The sequence below is a fragment of the Rattus norvegicus genome, chromosome 12, assembly GCF_021556685.1.
Source record: "Rattus norvegicus strain SHRSP/BbbUtx chromosome 12, alternate assembly SHRSP_T2T, whole genome shotgun sequence".
NCBI classification, from domain to species: domain Eukaryota; kingdom Metazoa; phylum Chordata; class Mammalia; order Rodentia; family Muridae; genus Rattus; species Rattus norvegicus.
Window position 1 is genome coordinate 20655523 of NC_141545.1, and position 14141 is coordinate 20669663.

The following is a 14141-nucleotide window of genomic DNA, read 5'->3' on the forward strand; positions in this document are numbered from 1 at the left end:
CGTCAGGCAGGGAGACATAACTGTGGCCTCCCAGCACCATTTTCTTCCTGGACAGCTCTTCCCACCCAGTCAGCTGAGTCTAGAAAGCCTCTCCCAGGCCCAAGTTGTCAGTGAAGATGAACCTTCACAGACAATGATGAGAACAGTCTTCTAAGGAAAGGGATCCAACGGGGATGGATACCACACGATGCTCTCATTAACTCACTTCTCCGTTCCTTATTTCAGAAAAGAAAAGCAGCTTTGGATGAGGTAAGCCAGGTCGGTTCCACTCATTTCAAAACCCCTACTTTGACTGTGGTGTAAAGTAACCTAGGAGTAGTGGAGGCAAGTGGAGGTGTGGGCGGGTGGTACACACACTTGTGTGTGGGATGCCCGTGCCTGTGTGCGTGGAGGTCAGAGGAGGAAGGGGGAGCCTGCTCTACCACTTTCGGGTACTCCCCTGAGACAGGGAGACAGGGCCCATCACTAAACTCGCTGGCCACAGCTGTATCTACCCCTAAGGTGCTGGGAATTCAAATTCAGGTCTTTATGCTTGCAAAGAAAGTGTTCTTAACCTCTGAGCCATTTCTCCAGCCCAGCCAAGGACTATTTAAATGAATGCTTGTCTTCTCTCTCTCTCTCTCTCTCTCTCTCTCTCTCTCTCTCCCTCCCTCCCTCCCTCCCTCCCTCCCTCCCTCCCTCCCTCCCCCTCTCAATACACTGTCAATGTCTTCAGACACATTCAGAAAAGGGCATCGGATCTCATTACAGATGGCTGTGAGCCACCATGTGGTTGCTGGGAGTTGAACTCAGGACCTCTGGAAGAGCAGTCAGTGCTCTAACCAGTGAGCCATCTCTCCAGCTCCTTAAAGGCGTGTCTTTAAGTCCCGACTTTTCAGGAAATTAATTCAAACTCCAACATGAAGTTCAAAATAACACTAGTAACAGAAGCATAACATGGAACACCCGAATAACTTCACATTTTAAAAATACTTTTACACAGCCTTTCCTCCATTCCCATGTTCAGGTCTGAGTTGAACAATCCCACACGCTCAGCCACAGATGCCAGGACACACATTCTGTGTAGCAGGGAGCATTGAGGTGCCTTGAGCACTTGATCTGTCATCCTATAGCCTAAGCGTCCCCATGGGATAGATAGGATAGGACAGTAGGGTTGTCCCCACAGGAGACATAGCAGGAAGGAGAAGTAAATTCTGGTGACAGTGAGATTGGAGTAAGACACTGGTATTTGTTACTGGGACCTCCTACATGCTAGGTGTGCCACTACCACTGAGCCACACTCCAGCCCCTCACTGGGGGATTCTAGGCAGGAGCTCTACCACTGAGTCACACCCCAGCCCCTCACTGGGGGATTCTAGGCAGGGGCTCTACCACTGAGCCACGCCCCCAGCCCCTCACTGGGGGATTCTAGGCAGGGGCTCTACCACTGAGCCACGCCTCCAGCCCCTCACTGGGGGATTCTAGGCAGGGGCTCTACCACTGAGCCACGCCCCCAGCCCCTCACTGGGGGATTCTAGGCAGGGCTCTACCACTGAGCCACGCCCCCAGCCCCTCACTGGGGGATTCTAGGCAGGTGCTCTACCACTGAGCCACACCCCCAGCTCCTCACTGGGGGATTCTAGGCAGGGGCTCTACCACTGAGCCATGCCCCAGCCCCTCACTGGGGGATTCTAGGCAGGGGCTCTACCACTGAGTCACACCCCAGCCCCTCACTGGGGGATTCTGGGCAGGGGCTCTACCACTGAGCCATGCCCCAGCCCCTCACTGGGGGACTCTAGGCAGGGGCTCTACTCCTAAACAAAGCTTGCTACCTCCTGTGTATTTTTATTTTGAGAGGTTTGCCACACTGTCCAGGCTGGCCCTGAACTTGTTTGTTATACTCCTTTCTCCAACTTCAATCCTAAGTAGCTGAGATAGCAGGCCTGTATTGTCAAGCCCTCTTCCTTATGGTTCTTCCTGCCCAGATGTCCATTCTTGTTCTGCGGCTTGCCAGTTAGATTAGCTCACCTAGGGCTGGGCTTCAGCCTGGACACTGTCCAGCTGTTCAGTGTTCTAACATAAGCCAGACCCAGAGTTCAGCCTACATCTGGAACTGGATATCTCTGGCCTCAGTTACTGCCCTTTACTTTGGCTCATTAGTCATTGTGATAGAGCCCCTGCCTAGAATCCCCCAGTGAGGGGCTGGAGGGATGGCTTAGTAGTAAAGTGCTTATCTAGAGTGTAGGAGGCCCCAGGTTCAGACACTTAAAAAATAGAAAACTATCTTGCTGTAGCTTTGTGACTGAGAAGGATGTGTGTGAAAGAAAGTCTGTAAAACAGATCAACCCCATCGTGGAGTCACACCAGTAAGTTAAGTCTCCAGGGCAGATACTGTGGCTCACATCTGCAATCCCAGCACTCAGCGGGGCAAAAACATAAGGTTCAGCACATGTTTGAGGTCTTCCAGAGCTCTACAGCGAGACCCTGACTGGAAAAGCCAGAGCAACACGTAAAGTCTCAACTATGATTAGCAGCTAATGTAACTGTGCTGAACCACTGGTTCACCTGTGCTTAGGATTGGTTTGGGGGTGCGGGGAGGTGAGCAGCCAGCACGTGCTTTTTTCTCCCTGAGGGACCGGTGCATGCACTAGCATGGGGGGTTAGGAGGAGGCAGAGGGAGGCCCTGGGACATGCCCCTGAGGTTACACAGCAATAAGAGTTTTCTCCACAGTTCTTTAATCTTTACCCAGTACAATCTCCTACTGACTGAGTCCTTCCCTCTTTCCTGCCAGGCAGCGACTGTGCTCCAGGCGGCCTTCAGGGGACACCTAGCTCGTTCGAAGCTTGTGCCCAACAAAGCCCCAGACTCCAGGTCTCCCAGCCTGCCGGGCCTTCCCAGCCCTCTTAACCAGGTAACCGTCTGAATGGATGGACCCTCGCTGCTCAGATGTGCCTGGTGCTCTGCCCAACCCGAGGTGGGACATCCGGGCTCCTCTGTCCCATCTCGGCTGAGTTTAGAGTTGACGTCTGAACCAGCACACCTCACAGGAAACGGAGCAGGGGGAGTGAGGAAGAACAGTTAGGGGTGCAGCTGGGAATCCCCCCTCCAGGGGATATTGTGTGCTACATTTGAAGACAGGGTAGCCCTAGACAGGCCTCTGTTCCCTTGTCATTAACTGCAGAGCTCTCCTTCACCCCCTGTCCCAAGCCCGATCTCCCCGGCTGAAGACAGCCTAACACAAGAGGAGTCCATCATTGTCATCCAGTCCATCCTCCGTGGATACCTGGCCCAGGCCAGGGTCATGTGAGTAAGCCGCAGGCAGCTCTGTGCTGTGTTACTTCGGGGGTGGCAGATACCCATTTTGGGGCCAACCAGGACTCCAGTAGGAGATGGCATGAGTTGTCATGGCACTCTCTGTGAGCCAGGGCCTGGCAGTTCACCATAGCAACTGTTAGGCCTTTTGGGACATCCTTGCCTCACTGTGGGTACTGTGTAGGTCGCAGGCTGTTGCTCTCTGGAGAAGAGAGTTTTTTGTTTTTGTTTTTGTTTTTTGCTTTTGTTTTTTTCGGAGCTGAGGACTGAACCCAGGGCCTTGCGTTTGCTAGGCAAGCGCTCTACCACTGAGCTAAATCCCCAACCCTGAGAAGAGAATTCTTGAATGCATCTTCACACAGGGTTGGAGGCAAGCAAGTAGATGTGTGGACACCCCATAGAACAAGGCCCCTAGTGTGTGGATGCCAAGGGCTTAGTTCATGTAGCATCCCTTTTTAAAGAAAGACGTAGCTGGTCACAGTGGTACTGGCCTGTAATCCTAGCACTCAGGAGGCTGAGGCAGCAGGATCATGAGTCTGAGATCAGCTTGGGCAGCATAAAGGGTTCTGATTTAGCTTGAGCTCTATGGTGAGTTCCAAGCTAGCCTGGGCTACAGAGTAAGTTTGCGGCCAGCCTAGGTTATTTAGCAAGATGATGTTAAAAAGACAAACCAGTGTGACTGACCATCCTGAGCTCAGTGGGGGTGGGGGATGGGCCTTGAGGACATGAACCAAGGGCACGGACTCAGGGCCAGCAGTGTCAGGGCCCTAGGCCCATGTCCACGGCGTCTCACCTGTGGAAGAGGCTGCCCCGTGGACCCGAGTGCTGTAGCAGGCAGGCCGGGTAGTCTGCGTTCTCCAGCCAGAGCTTTCTGTCTTCCAGTGCCAACTGCTGCCAAGAGAAAACCGGGCCCTCTCAGAGGGAAGCAGTTTCAGTGACACCTTCAGAATCTGCCTCCCCACCCTCCCTCGAAGCTTCTCCTGGTAATTTCATTCACTTGCTTCTGCCACAAAGGGGAGGCGGCCCTCCGAGGGTTAAGCCAAAAGAAGGCTGAGTCCTCAGTGGCATGTCCCCATGTCCCCAGCGTGAGCTGCCTCGACCTACGTTCATCCCTTATGGAGGAGACTGAGACTCACTCTCCTCCAGTCCTCCTGGGACCACAGCTGGGGGTCGAGGCGGTTGGTGGCGTGGCATGGGTCCTGTGTCTGCGTGTCCCTGTGAAGCTGTGCAGTCGAAGGTTACCCGGCTCCTTGGGCCAGGCTTCTCCTGATTGCTCATTTAGGGAAACACTGCTTTTATTCCTTTTCTACTCCATTAAAGCCCAAAGCTGTTTGAAAATCCAGCTTAGTGATGGAGCACTTTAGTACCTTTGAGGCCCTGGTTCCACTCAAAACAACGAGCCGAGTGCTGGTGGTCGCACGCACATGATCCCGGCACTCCTGAGGCAGAGGCAGTCAGGTCTGAGTTCAAAGCCAGCCTGGTCTGTAGTGCGAGCCCAGGACACCCAGGGCTGCACAGAGAAACCCCATCTGGGGGAAAGAAAACCACTGGGTGAAGAAGCCCAGGGCTGGTGCTGCTCAGTTGGTAACGTTACCTGCACGGCAATAGAAGGATGCAAGTTCTGCTCCCAGCCCCCATATGCCTCTGGGTTGGAAAGGTTGACACAGGAAGGCCCCTGGGGCTCACGGACCGGCCAGCCTAGCCAGATGAGCAAGCTCCTGCCAGTGAGAGAGACTGTGTCCCAAAAGAAAACACGGGCAGTGTCTAAGAGATGATACCTAAGATTAACTCACTCGTGAACACACACATGCATGTACACGTATACATACATATAAAGCAAGCGCAGAGCACAGGCAGACTCTGTCTCCAGCCAGTGTCTGGCCCACACTGAGTTGTAGTCTCTGTTAGCCCCCCATGTGGGGCATCTCTCCTCAACAGTGGAGACCCGAGCGAGACAGCCCAACGCAGCCCACTAGCCCACGGGTTCCCCTGCTCTGTGGATGGGCCTGTGACTCCAGCCTTAGCTACAGCAGTGGCTCCTGTGACCGACATGGAGGAGGATGAGCTCGGGACTTTGGGTTGTGTTAGATGTAGTTCAGCTGAGGTTCTGCCCATGCGTATGACGGCCCAGGGAGCTGACTCACTTGATGCTTCCCAGAGACATTTCTGTGCTGAGCCACTGGGTGTCACGGGTAGAACTAAGAAAGGCTGGCAGGGTCCGACGAGGGCTGGCTGCCAGGGACAGGAGGGCGAGGGGGGGGGTACTGGGAACGGTCAGATAGGTTGACTGGTTCTGCCCAAGTCTGACATGCCTTATACAGAATGGTGTTCATCAGGAAAGGACAGCGAGGAGAGCGGTGGGGAGGTTGCTGAGGACGAAGATGAGGCAGAGGAGCCGCCAGACCCCCAGCCCTACTCAGGTAAATGTGTGGCAGTGGTGGTCAGGGCAGCACCTGCCCAAGAAAGCCCCCAACTCTCTGACAGCAGAAGGAGCACACAGTGAAGATAAGGGTTGTACCTCTGACTCCCACCTCACCCAGAGACCATGGCTGGCTGACCTTGAGCCTGAATAGTACCTCACCCTAGTGATTTTGTTTTCACTGAGGTACTTGTGATAGAACCCAGGGCCCTACACTTGCTCGAGAAGTGCTGCCGAGCCACACCCAGCCCCTCACTGGGGGATTCTAGGCAGGGGCTCTACCACTGAGCCATGCCCCAGCCCCTCACTGGGGGATTCTAGGCAGGGGCTCTACCACTGAGCCATGCCCCAGCCCCTCACTGGGGGATTTTAGGCAGAGGCTCTACCACTGAGCCACATCCCAGCCCCTCACTGGGGGATTCTAGGCAGAGGCTCTACCACTGAGCCACACCCCAGCCCCTCACTGAGGGATTCTAGGCAGGGGCTCTACCACTGAACCACTCCCCCAGCCCCTCACTGGGGGATTCTAGGCAGGGGCTCTACCACTGAGCCACGCCCACAGTAAGGGATGCTCTACCACTGACATCTCAGCCTTTCATAAGTCAGAGTTGGGGGTTGGTAGATATGTACTGTAAGCTGAGTCATATTCCCAGCCCTTAGCTAGTTCTAACTGGATCAGTCATTCCCCTTTAATTCCCAGGGACCCCATAGGAGTCTGTTTAGAAGAACCCCCTGCCACAGAATGCTTAGCCTGTCGCCACATTTGAAATACACATCGACTTCAGCAGTAACTTTCCAAGCCGTGTCAGAGCTTTACTGTTCTCTCTGAACCCTTGTCTGCAAAGTGCAGTGAGCCCTGGGATTTCAGAGAAGGCAGGCACACAGACACCGGAACCCCAAAGCCACCGCCAGCCTGCAATCCCCCAGGCTCCCAGAGGCATTAGCCTGTTCTCCAAAAGCTGTCTGCTGATCTCACTGGTCCAGTGTCTGCTGACCTTTAAATTATTTGGTCAAGGCTGAGATGTTTGTTTATGCTACCCTTTCCTCCTCTTGTCAAATGATATTTTAAAGTGGCAGATTTGTCACCTGTGTAGACTGGTCCAGCAGCATCCACTGCTGAGCAGGTCCTGACCCCGAGATCATTGCCCACGTGAGAAAAGTGACTGACTGGTTCCTTAGAGCTGATTGTGTTGTTGCAACAGGATCCCACTCCATGGCCCAGGGTAAACTGCCCACTTCCTGCCTGGGCCTCCCAAGGCTTCACAGGCAAATCGAGCGTAAGAGCCACACCCAGCCCTTGGTTATGCTTTTAAAGAAAATGAATACCGTGGTGCCTGCCTTCAACCCCAGCCAAGAGGGTGAGGTGTTGCAGAGTGACTCTGAGGCTAGCCTGAGGTTGTGAGACTGTCTCATAAAAGAAAGGAAGGAGCTTGGAAAGGTGACGTGTTGGTGTTGGAAAGAGTGCTGGCTGCTCTTCCTAAGAGCCTGGGCTCAGTTTCCCGCACCCGCATGGTGGCTCACAATTCTGTAACTACAGTGGACACATGGTGGTGCATAGACATACTCAGGCAAAACACCTAAGCACGGAAAATGAGACTTTTTTTTTCTTCATTTTGGTTTTTCAAGACAGGGTTTCTCTGTGTATCCCTGGCTGTCCTGGAACTCACTCTGTAGACCAGGCTGGCCTTGAACTCAGACCCACCTGCCTCTGTCTCAGTGGGGTGAGTAAAGGCAGGAATTGCCACCACCTAGAAACAAAACAAAACACAAAACAAACAAACAAACAAAAAGAACTTTTTTTAAGAGAGAGGGAAAGAGAAAACATGAGAGGAAGCAGAAGAAATGAGGAAGAAAAGGAAAATAAAATAAAGACTAATGCCACAGCCCCAAATCCCAGAAATCTAGCTGAGGCATGAGGATCATAAGTTAAGGCTCGTCAGGGCTACATAGCAAGACCCTACCTCAAAAATAAGCCCTCCCCCTCCCCCAAAAAAGTGGCTAGGGAGAAAAAAGATTCAGCGAAGTGTGTCTGGGAGGACCTGTCCACGACTGCGTAAAGCCAGGCAGTCCTCAGTCATATGGTAATCCGAGAGCTCCTGTAAGGAGGCAGATAGAGGAGGGACCCTGAGGCAGACAAGCCCTCCGCATCCACGCCAAGGTGCAGAGTGCCTACACAGAGAGATTATGAAACACAGTTAAAAGGAGAGAGAGACTGGGGAAGTCATTAGGCTTCCTGAGGCTGTAGTTTATATGAACTGTGGTGAGAGCTGTTGAGGAAGAGGTGGACAGCCACGTCATGGCTCATGGTTGGCTTGAAATCTTGTTCTTTCAAAACTCAAACCGATCATTTCCCCCCTCGTCGTTAGGAGCACTAAGCATGGGGCTCCATGCCGAGGAGGAGCTGAGGGAGACCGCTGCATCTGAACCTGCCCCCTCGGTCCCCGACTCCGCCCGAGGTGGCCAGGGGGACTGCCCGTCCTCATCCAGTCTGGAGGCTGTGCCCTGTGGGAAGGATGCGATGTGTGAGGAAAGGAGCAGCAGCACCGGAAGTGCAAGGCCATCCCTGGGTATATCCTCTGTCTCCTCTGCCTCATCTCCACTCCACACCAGACAGGGCAGGCTGGGGGGCGGGGGGCTGTTGAGCCAGAGCCTGCCATACACAGTGGCCATTCGGTTCTGAATCCCTTAACATGGTCTTGTTTTCTGAGCTGATCCTCCTCTGTAGGACTACTCTGTAGGCCCCACACTCACTATATGACCCAGGCTAGCCCCAAATGTGTGATCTTCCTCCTCTCCCTCCTCCCCCCTCCTCCTCCTTTAGCTCTTTGAGTGCTTGGGGTTATAGGTGTGCAACACACACACCAGGCTTAGAAGTGTTTTAATGGGGGTTGGGGATTTAGCTCAGTGGTAGAGCGCTTGCCTAGGAAGCGCAAGGCCCTGGGTTCGGTCCCCAGCTCCAAAAAAAAGAACCAAAAAAAAAAAAAAAATCAGCAGTTGCCAGACTATCTCAAGGGTAGGAGCCAGCAAGAGGCTCTGTCATGTCATGAGCAGGGACTCTGAAGGTGGACCCTTGGCTGTGTGGGTGAGGCTTCAGGCTTCAGTCTTGTGTGCCAGGAACTGCAGATGGTTCTGTGTGTGTGTGTGTGTGTCCGTGTGTTCATCCCAGCCTGTCTACACCCTGTGACTGACGCCCCCTAGCTGACGTCCTTCTCTGGTTCTTTCAGCTGAGCCCTCTCCCCCAGGACTGCAGCCCTTGTCACCGCCACCTGTGGAGGACATCTGCTCGGATGACTCAGATGACATTATCTTTTCACCATTTCTGCCCAGGAAGAAAAGCCCCTCCCCATTCTAGGACCCCAATCGTTGCCTCCAGGTGAGGTGGCCGTGGGGACAAGTTAGAGGACTCTGAATTTGAGAAGATGACTATCTCGCTAGGGAAAGAGCCCTGCCTCAGGAACACCTCAGCCATCGATTTTCTCACGTGTCATGCCTGTGCCTTTGAGGGACCCTGGTGGCTCTGTGTTCTCTGGGGACAGAGGGAAGGAGGGAGGGGGGTCCACCTCCCACTTCCGTTTCTAGTTTCAGCCCATGTGTTTCCAGTGCCCACAGATAACGTTCACCCCAAGTCAGGGCAGCAGGGAGTCCTGCAAAGACAGGAACTCTTGCAAAGTCTACTACTTGCCCTTAACCTTGGCACTGCCAGCTGCCATGTAGGCCTAGCCCTCCTGGTCCACTGCTGCCTGGTGCCTTAACAGGTGCTACAGCTAAGTCTTCCGTGCCCACATGGAATGCAGTCATACAAGAGCCAGCAAGAAGCTGTGGACATCAGGGTCCCCAACTGAGTCTCTGTCCCATGGGCTCCTTGTTCCTCCTGTTCTTATCCCCCACCATCTCCACACACCCCACCTCCCCCCCAGGAGGATGAACTCTGGGAAGAGTCCCAAGCAGCATCGACACAGAGTTGAGTGACACGGCTGCTATGGTAAAGCAGCCGGAGGATGGCTTAGGTCACCCAGACCCAAGGCAGAGAGCAGGGCCAGGAGGCAGCCCGTTGTCGTCCCAGAGGACATAGGTCTCAGGGAAGGACAAATTCCAGTATGGCCCTGTCAGTGGGTGTGCAGAGGTGCCTGTAGGCCACCGGTGCCATCTGGCCCATTCAGCATCCAGCAGCTTGAGGTGTTGGTCCCTTGTCTGTGAAATTAGCTCCTGTCAGTGGGTGAGGATGAGGAACTTTGGGCTTGCACAGGGTTTTAGGAGTATCTAAGCTCCGTGCAGCTTAGGCCTGCTGCCCAGGTGTCCCCTCTAGAGTGCCTGTCGGACTGGCTGCTGGGGGTCTCCACAGGTCACTGGAGATGGAACTTCCTGGTCCCATAGACTAACTGGCTTTTGTCTCAGGAAAACCTAATGTTATAAGGTTCCTTCTTGGATGAGGCCAGTGGAGACACCCAAGAGGTTTGCTTTTAGGGACCATTTAATTCCTGGCATCTTCCTCACAAAACACCTGAGCATGGGACACTCAGGAATGAGCTGGGCTTGGCGGTCAGAGTCCAGGAAGAGGGCCCCATGCTTTGTCTACTGGACAGACCTGCTCCTGGAAGGTTTAAGTTCCCCTAATACTGTGATGGGACCAGGCACAACTGCCTACTCATTTTTCTCCACCAGGGGGCAAAAAAACCCAACTCAGCCAGACCTGGCCATCTCATTTGGCCTGTAGGCTGCCTGCCAAGTTAGTTTCTCAGTGAAATGATGGTAACTTTTCTCACATGGAAGCCGGCTGGAGCACTCTGTAGATCTGCTTCCTTGTCAGAACTTGGCTGTGTTCCCTGTGATTGATGCCACTGCTTGAAGCTCCATACCCCACCCACCAAGGCACAAGACGGTGGCTACAGGTGGTCCTCAAGTGCCTGTACCTTCCCCAGGGCTGGGAGAGGGGAGGGCCCACATACCACTGCTCTGTCCCTCCCTTCTTCAACGGCAGCCATTTGTGCATTGAGTGTTCTGAGTGAGCGAGCAGCCACGAGTCTGGGGTGGGGCGACTTTGCCTTCACCTGAGGGGGTGCCTCACCTCAGGAAAAGGGGCTATGCAAGATGGCACCCCAGCTGCAGGGCAGGGTCTATATATCTTGGGGCCAGCCTGTACAGTCCGCCTGGCCAGTGGGCAGTAAGGTCTGGTCAGCCGCTGTACTTGGGTTTTCTAAGAACTACAGGAAAGCTGTAACCCTCCCGGCCTTTGGTATAGCAGCTAATCTATTAAAGGCAAACCCTATCTTGAAGCTGCCCCATTAAATGGGTGCCTGAGCCTCTGCCTTCCGCGGTGTCCTTTGTCCTGTGCTCTCCTGCTTACCTGCGCCATTGCCAGAGCAGACTGCCCCTGGCTGATCTGAATCAGAAAGTGCCTGGGGATTGGGGGCGCGTGGTAGCCTATCTGGGGTGTAGGGGCAGTACAGTGAGCTCCCACTGACATCTCCAGGAGGCGATGTGGGAACTGGAAGTCCCACTGGCCTGAACTTCTCCTGATCTGTAAGACAGAGTCCTTGTGCTTGGCTTGGTTTTGTGGGTGCAAGTCCCCCAAGCCTGACTGGCCAGTGAGGGTGCAGTGCAGAGGCTGTGGGAGGGTAAGGTATAAGCCAAAACTGCAGAGGACTGTGGCAGGATGAGAAAGTGCGGGGAGGAAGGGAGGGGGAGAGGCTGTGGGCCAGGCCAAGCCTTCGGGGAGTGATCTGGGACTCAGCCAGCTGTGGCCTGTGGCCTGTAAGTGGGGCCTTAGGAAGCAGCGGAATTCCTTCCTGGGGCATAGGAGTGGAGACCTTTCTGAGACCCTCAGACCTCAGCCTTCAGGACCAAAGCTGGTCCAGGTACGTGCACTGAGATGGTAAGTGACATCACTGTGCCCTGATTTCCACGGCAACACCTCTACATCACCTTGAGCTTAAAGAACAGGAGTGAGTCTCCTGTGTAGGCTGCTAGGTAGTTCATCTCTAAAAGAGCCCATGCTCTCTCTGTGACCCACTCTTTGAGCAAGCCCTGACATGTGAAAAAGTAGACTGTGACCTTGCCCCATGGGTGGCCGTCAGCCTGCTTACCGCCACACTGCTCCAGCTGACCAGTGTGGAGAACTGAAAAAGTGAAGGCTACTCACACCACTCACACATGCTTGCCAGAGGCCCTGGGCATCTCTGGAGAGTCACAGGAAGCCAGCTGGGCTTTGGCTTGCAGGGACCGTAGGAGATGCTGTTCCTCTTACCTCAAAAGTCAGGAACAGACTGGCACCACCCTCCTTGAAGACGCCATCCCTGTGAAACAGGCAGATCGAGGAAACACCACAGCCCTTTGCTACCCTTGCTTCACCTCCACCCACCAGATGCAGCTGAGGAGGAAGCAGAGAGGGGGCTGGTACAAACCAGGCTTCCCCAAACTAGCAAAAAAAACGGCAGTGAGCTGTGGGTGGGTGGGAGCAAACCTGTGGAGATTGGAATCAGACTCTATAGTGAGCTTTTGTATGGTGCTGGTATGTGTTAGGTAAGTACTCTACCACTGAGACACTCCCCAGCCCCTCACTGGGGGATTCTAGGCAGGGGCTCTACCACTGAGCCACTCCCCAGCCCCTCACTGGGGGATTCTAGGCAGGGGCTCTACCACTGAGCCACGCCCCAGTCCCACAAGGATGTTCTACTACTGATATGTCAGCCCTTCATGGGGTAAAGTTGGGGGTTGGTAGACATACTGTAAGCTGAGTTATACTCCCAACCCTTAGCATTCTTAATGGAGTATGACCCCCAGGGGCATGCAGCTTTGAGAGGGGGCTTAGAAGTCATCAAGACCACAGTCCCTGTAGGCCTCCTGATGGGTGACAAGAACTAAATGGCAAGGCCTTGTGCCTGGCGTTTGTGTAAAGTCCCACAGCACATAGGGAGCTTTCTGTAGGTCCACTCATTTCAGCATCCAGGAGCAGCTGTGCCTGAATGGCCCTGACTGCAGGTGCCGGCTGGGTTCCGTCTGATAAATGTCTATTTTTGTCTCCCGAGGAGGGGAGTGAGGACTGCCTTCAGTCTCAGAGCCAGAACCCTCTTTGTGATGAGACCAATCATTAAAAAAAGAGGGAAGATAGGAGCAGAACAGATGTCTTTAAACCTATAAATACCTTCCCGGGAAAGCACTCTCAACTTTTGAGATCTAAATAAAAATTCCATTATACCCTGGTCAGTCTAATTGCAAATTCCTCCTTGGGGAGGGAGAAATATGTCCCACGTGGCTCAGAAGTTCTGAGGGCCAGAGACTCCACAAACACAGCTGACTGACATGGAACCAGGCTGGCCCTTTCTTGAGGCTCCCACCCACTCCAGGTTCGCAGGGGTCTGCGTCCAGCAGCCATACTGTAACCGACTAATCTGTCTGGTGCAGGCCACGGCTGGGCAAGCACCTGCATCGAGAAGCTGGGAAATGAAACTCAAACAGCTCAGGCCAGTGATGAGTGAGTCCCCTGGCCTTTTTAGTCTTGATTTTTTTTTCTTTTAAAAGGGGTTTTACTAGATAGTACTTACTAGTATGAGGTTAAAATCATGCAGTACCACACCCAGCTAAATATATATATATATATATATATATATATATATATATATATATATATATATATACAGCCAGCACGATGGCTCAGTAGATAAAGGCACTTCTTGGTACCATTCCTGAAAAACCTGAGTTCAATCTTCACCCACAGGGTGGAAGAGAGAACCACAAGTTGTCCTCTGACATGTGTATACATGTGTATGCATGTCATAGTGTGCGTGCATGTGTGTGTGTGTCTCACATGAGAACGTTTAAATTTTTGTATATATGTGTGTCTATATATGTACTTGTTCATGCTTATGTGGATATTTGTGTGTGTGTGTGTGTGTGTGTGTGTGTGTGTGTGTGTGTGTGGTTAGTGTGTGAACGTAGGCTGGAGGCCAATGTCCAGTATCTTCCTCAGTTACTTTCCACCTTTTTTGTGTAATTATTTCAAAGATTAAATGTGTTTTGCTTGCACATGTGGTGCCCTCAGAGGTCATAAGGGAGCATTGGATCCCCTGGAACTGGCAGTTACAGACCGTTGTAAACTGCCAATGTGAGTGATGGGAACTGAGTCTCAGCCCTCTGCCAGACCAAGACGTGCTCTCAATCACTGAGCTGTCAGTCCAGGCTCACCTGGATCTTTAGAGAGTGCCTTTCATGGGCCTGGACCTCATTGATCCAGTTATGCTGGCTAGCTAACACATCCAGGGATCAGCCTGTCCTTCCCACACCAGGGTTTCACATGTGTGCTGCCTCATCCAACCGATGCTGGTGGTCTGAACTCAGGTCCTTAGGCTTCCACGGCAAGCTCTTTACCCACCCAGGCCCTTTGTAAAAGTAGGAGTGTGTGTGTGTGTGTGTGTGTGTGTGTGTGTGTACACG

The 14141-nt window shown here is 53.2% G+C and overlaps 1 protein-coding gene across 34 annotated transcripts in view; it reads left to right on the forward strand.

Annotated features, from left to right (window-relative positions):
• Iqce (IQ motif containing E) overlaps positions 1-11010 on the forward strand; it is a 39425-nt gene extending 28415 nt beyond the window's left edge. For 5 of the 34 annotated variants that reach the window (XM_087578279.1, NM_001432060.1, NM_001432062.1 and 2 more), the window contains 7 exon segments: positions 226-249; positions 2772-2891; positions 3162-3283; positions 4175-4275; positions 5629-5712; positions 8078-8278; positions 8936-11010. In XM_087578279.1, coding sequence (XP_087434405.1) covers positions 226-249; positions 2772-2891; positions 3162-3283; positions 4175-4275; positions 5629-5712; positions 8078-8278; positions 8936-9063 — 780 coding nt within the window. In that variant the 3' untranslated portion in view covers positions 9064-11010. 34 annotated transcript variants of the gene reach the window in all.
• Positions 11011-14141: the final 3131 nt, after the last annotated feature.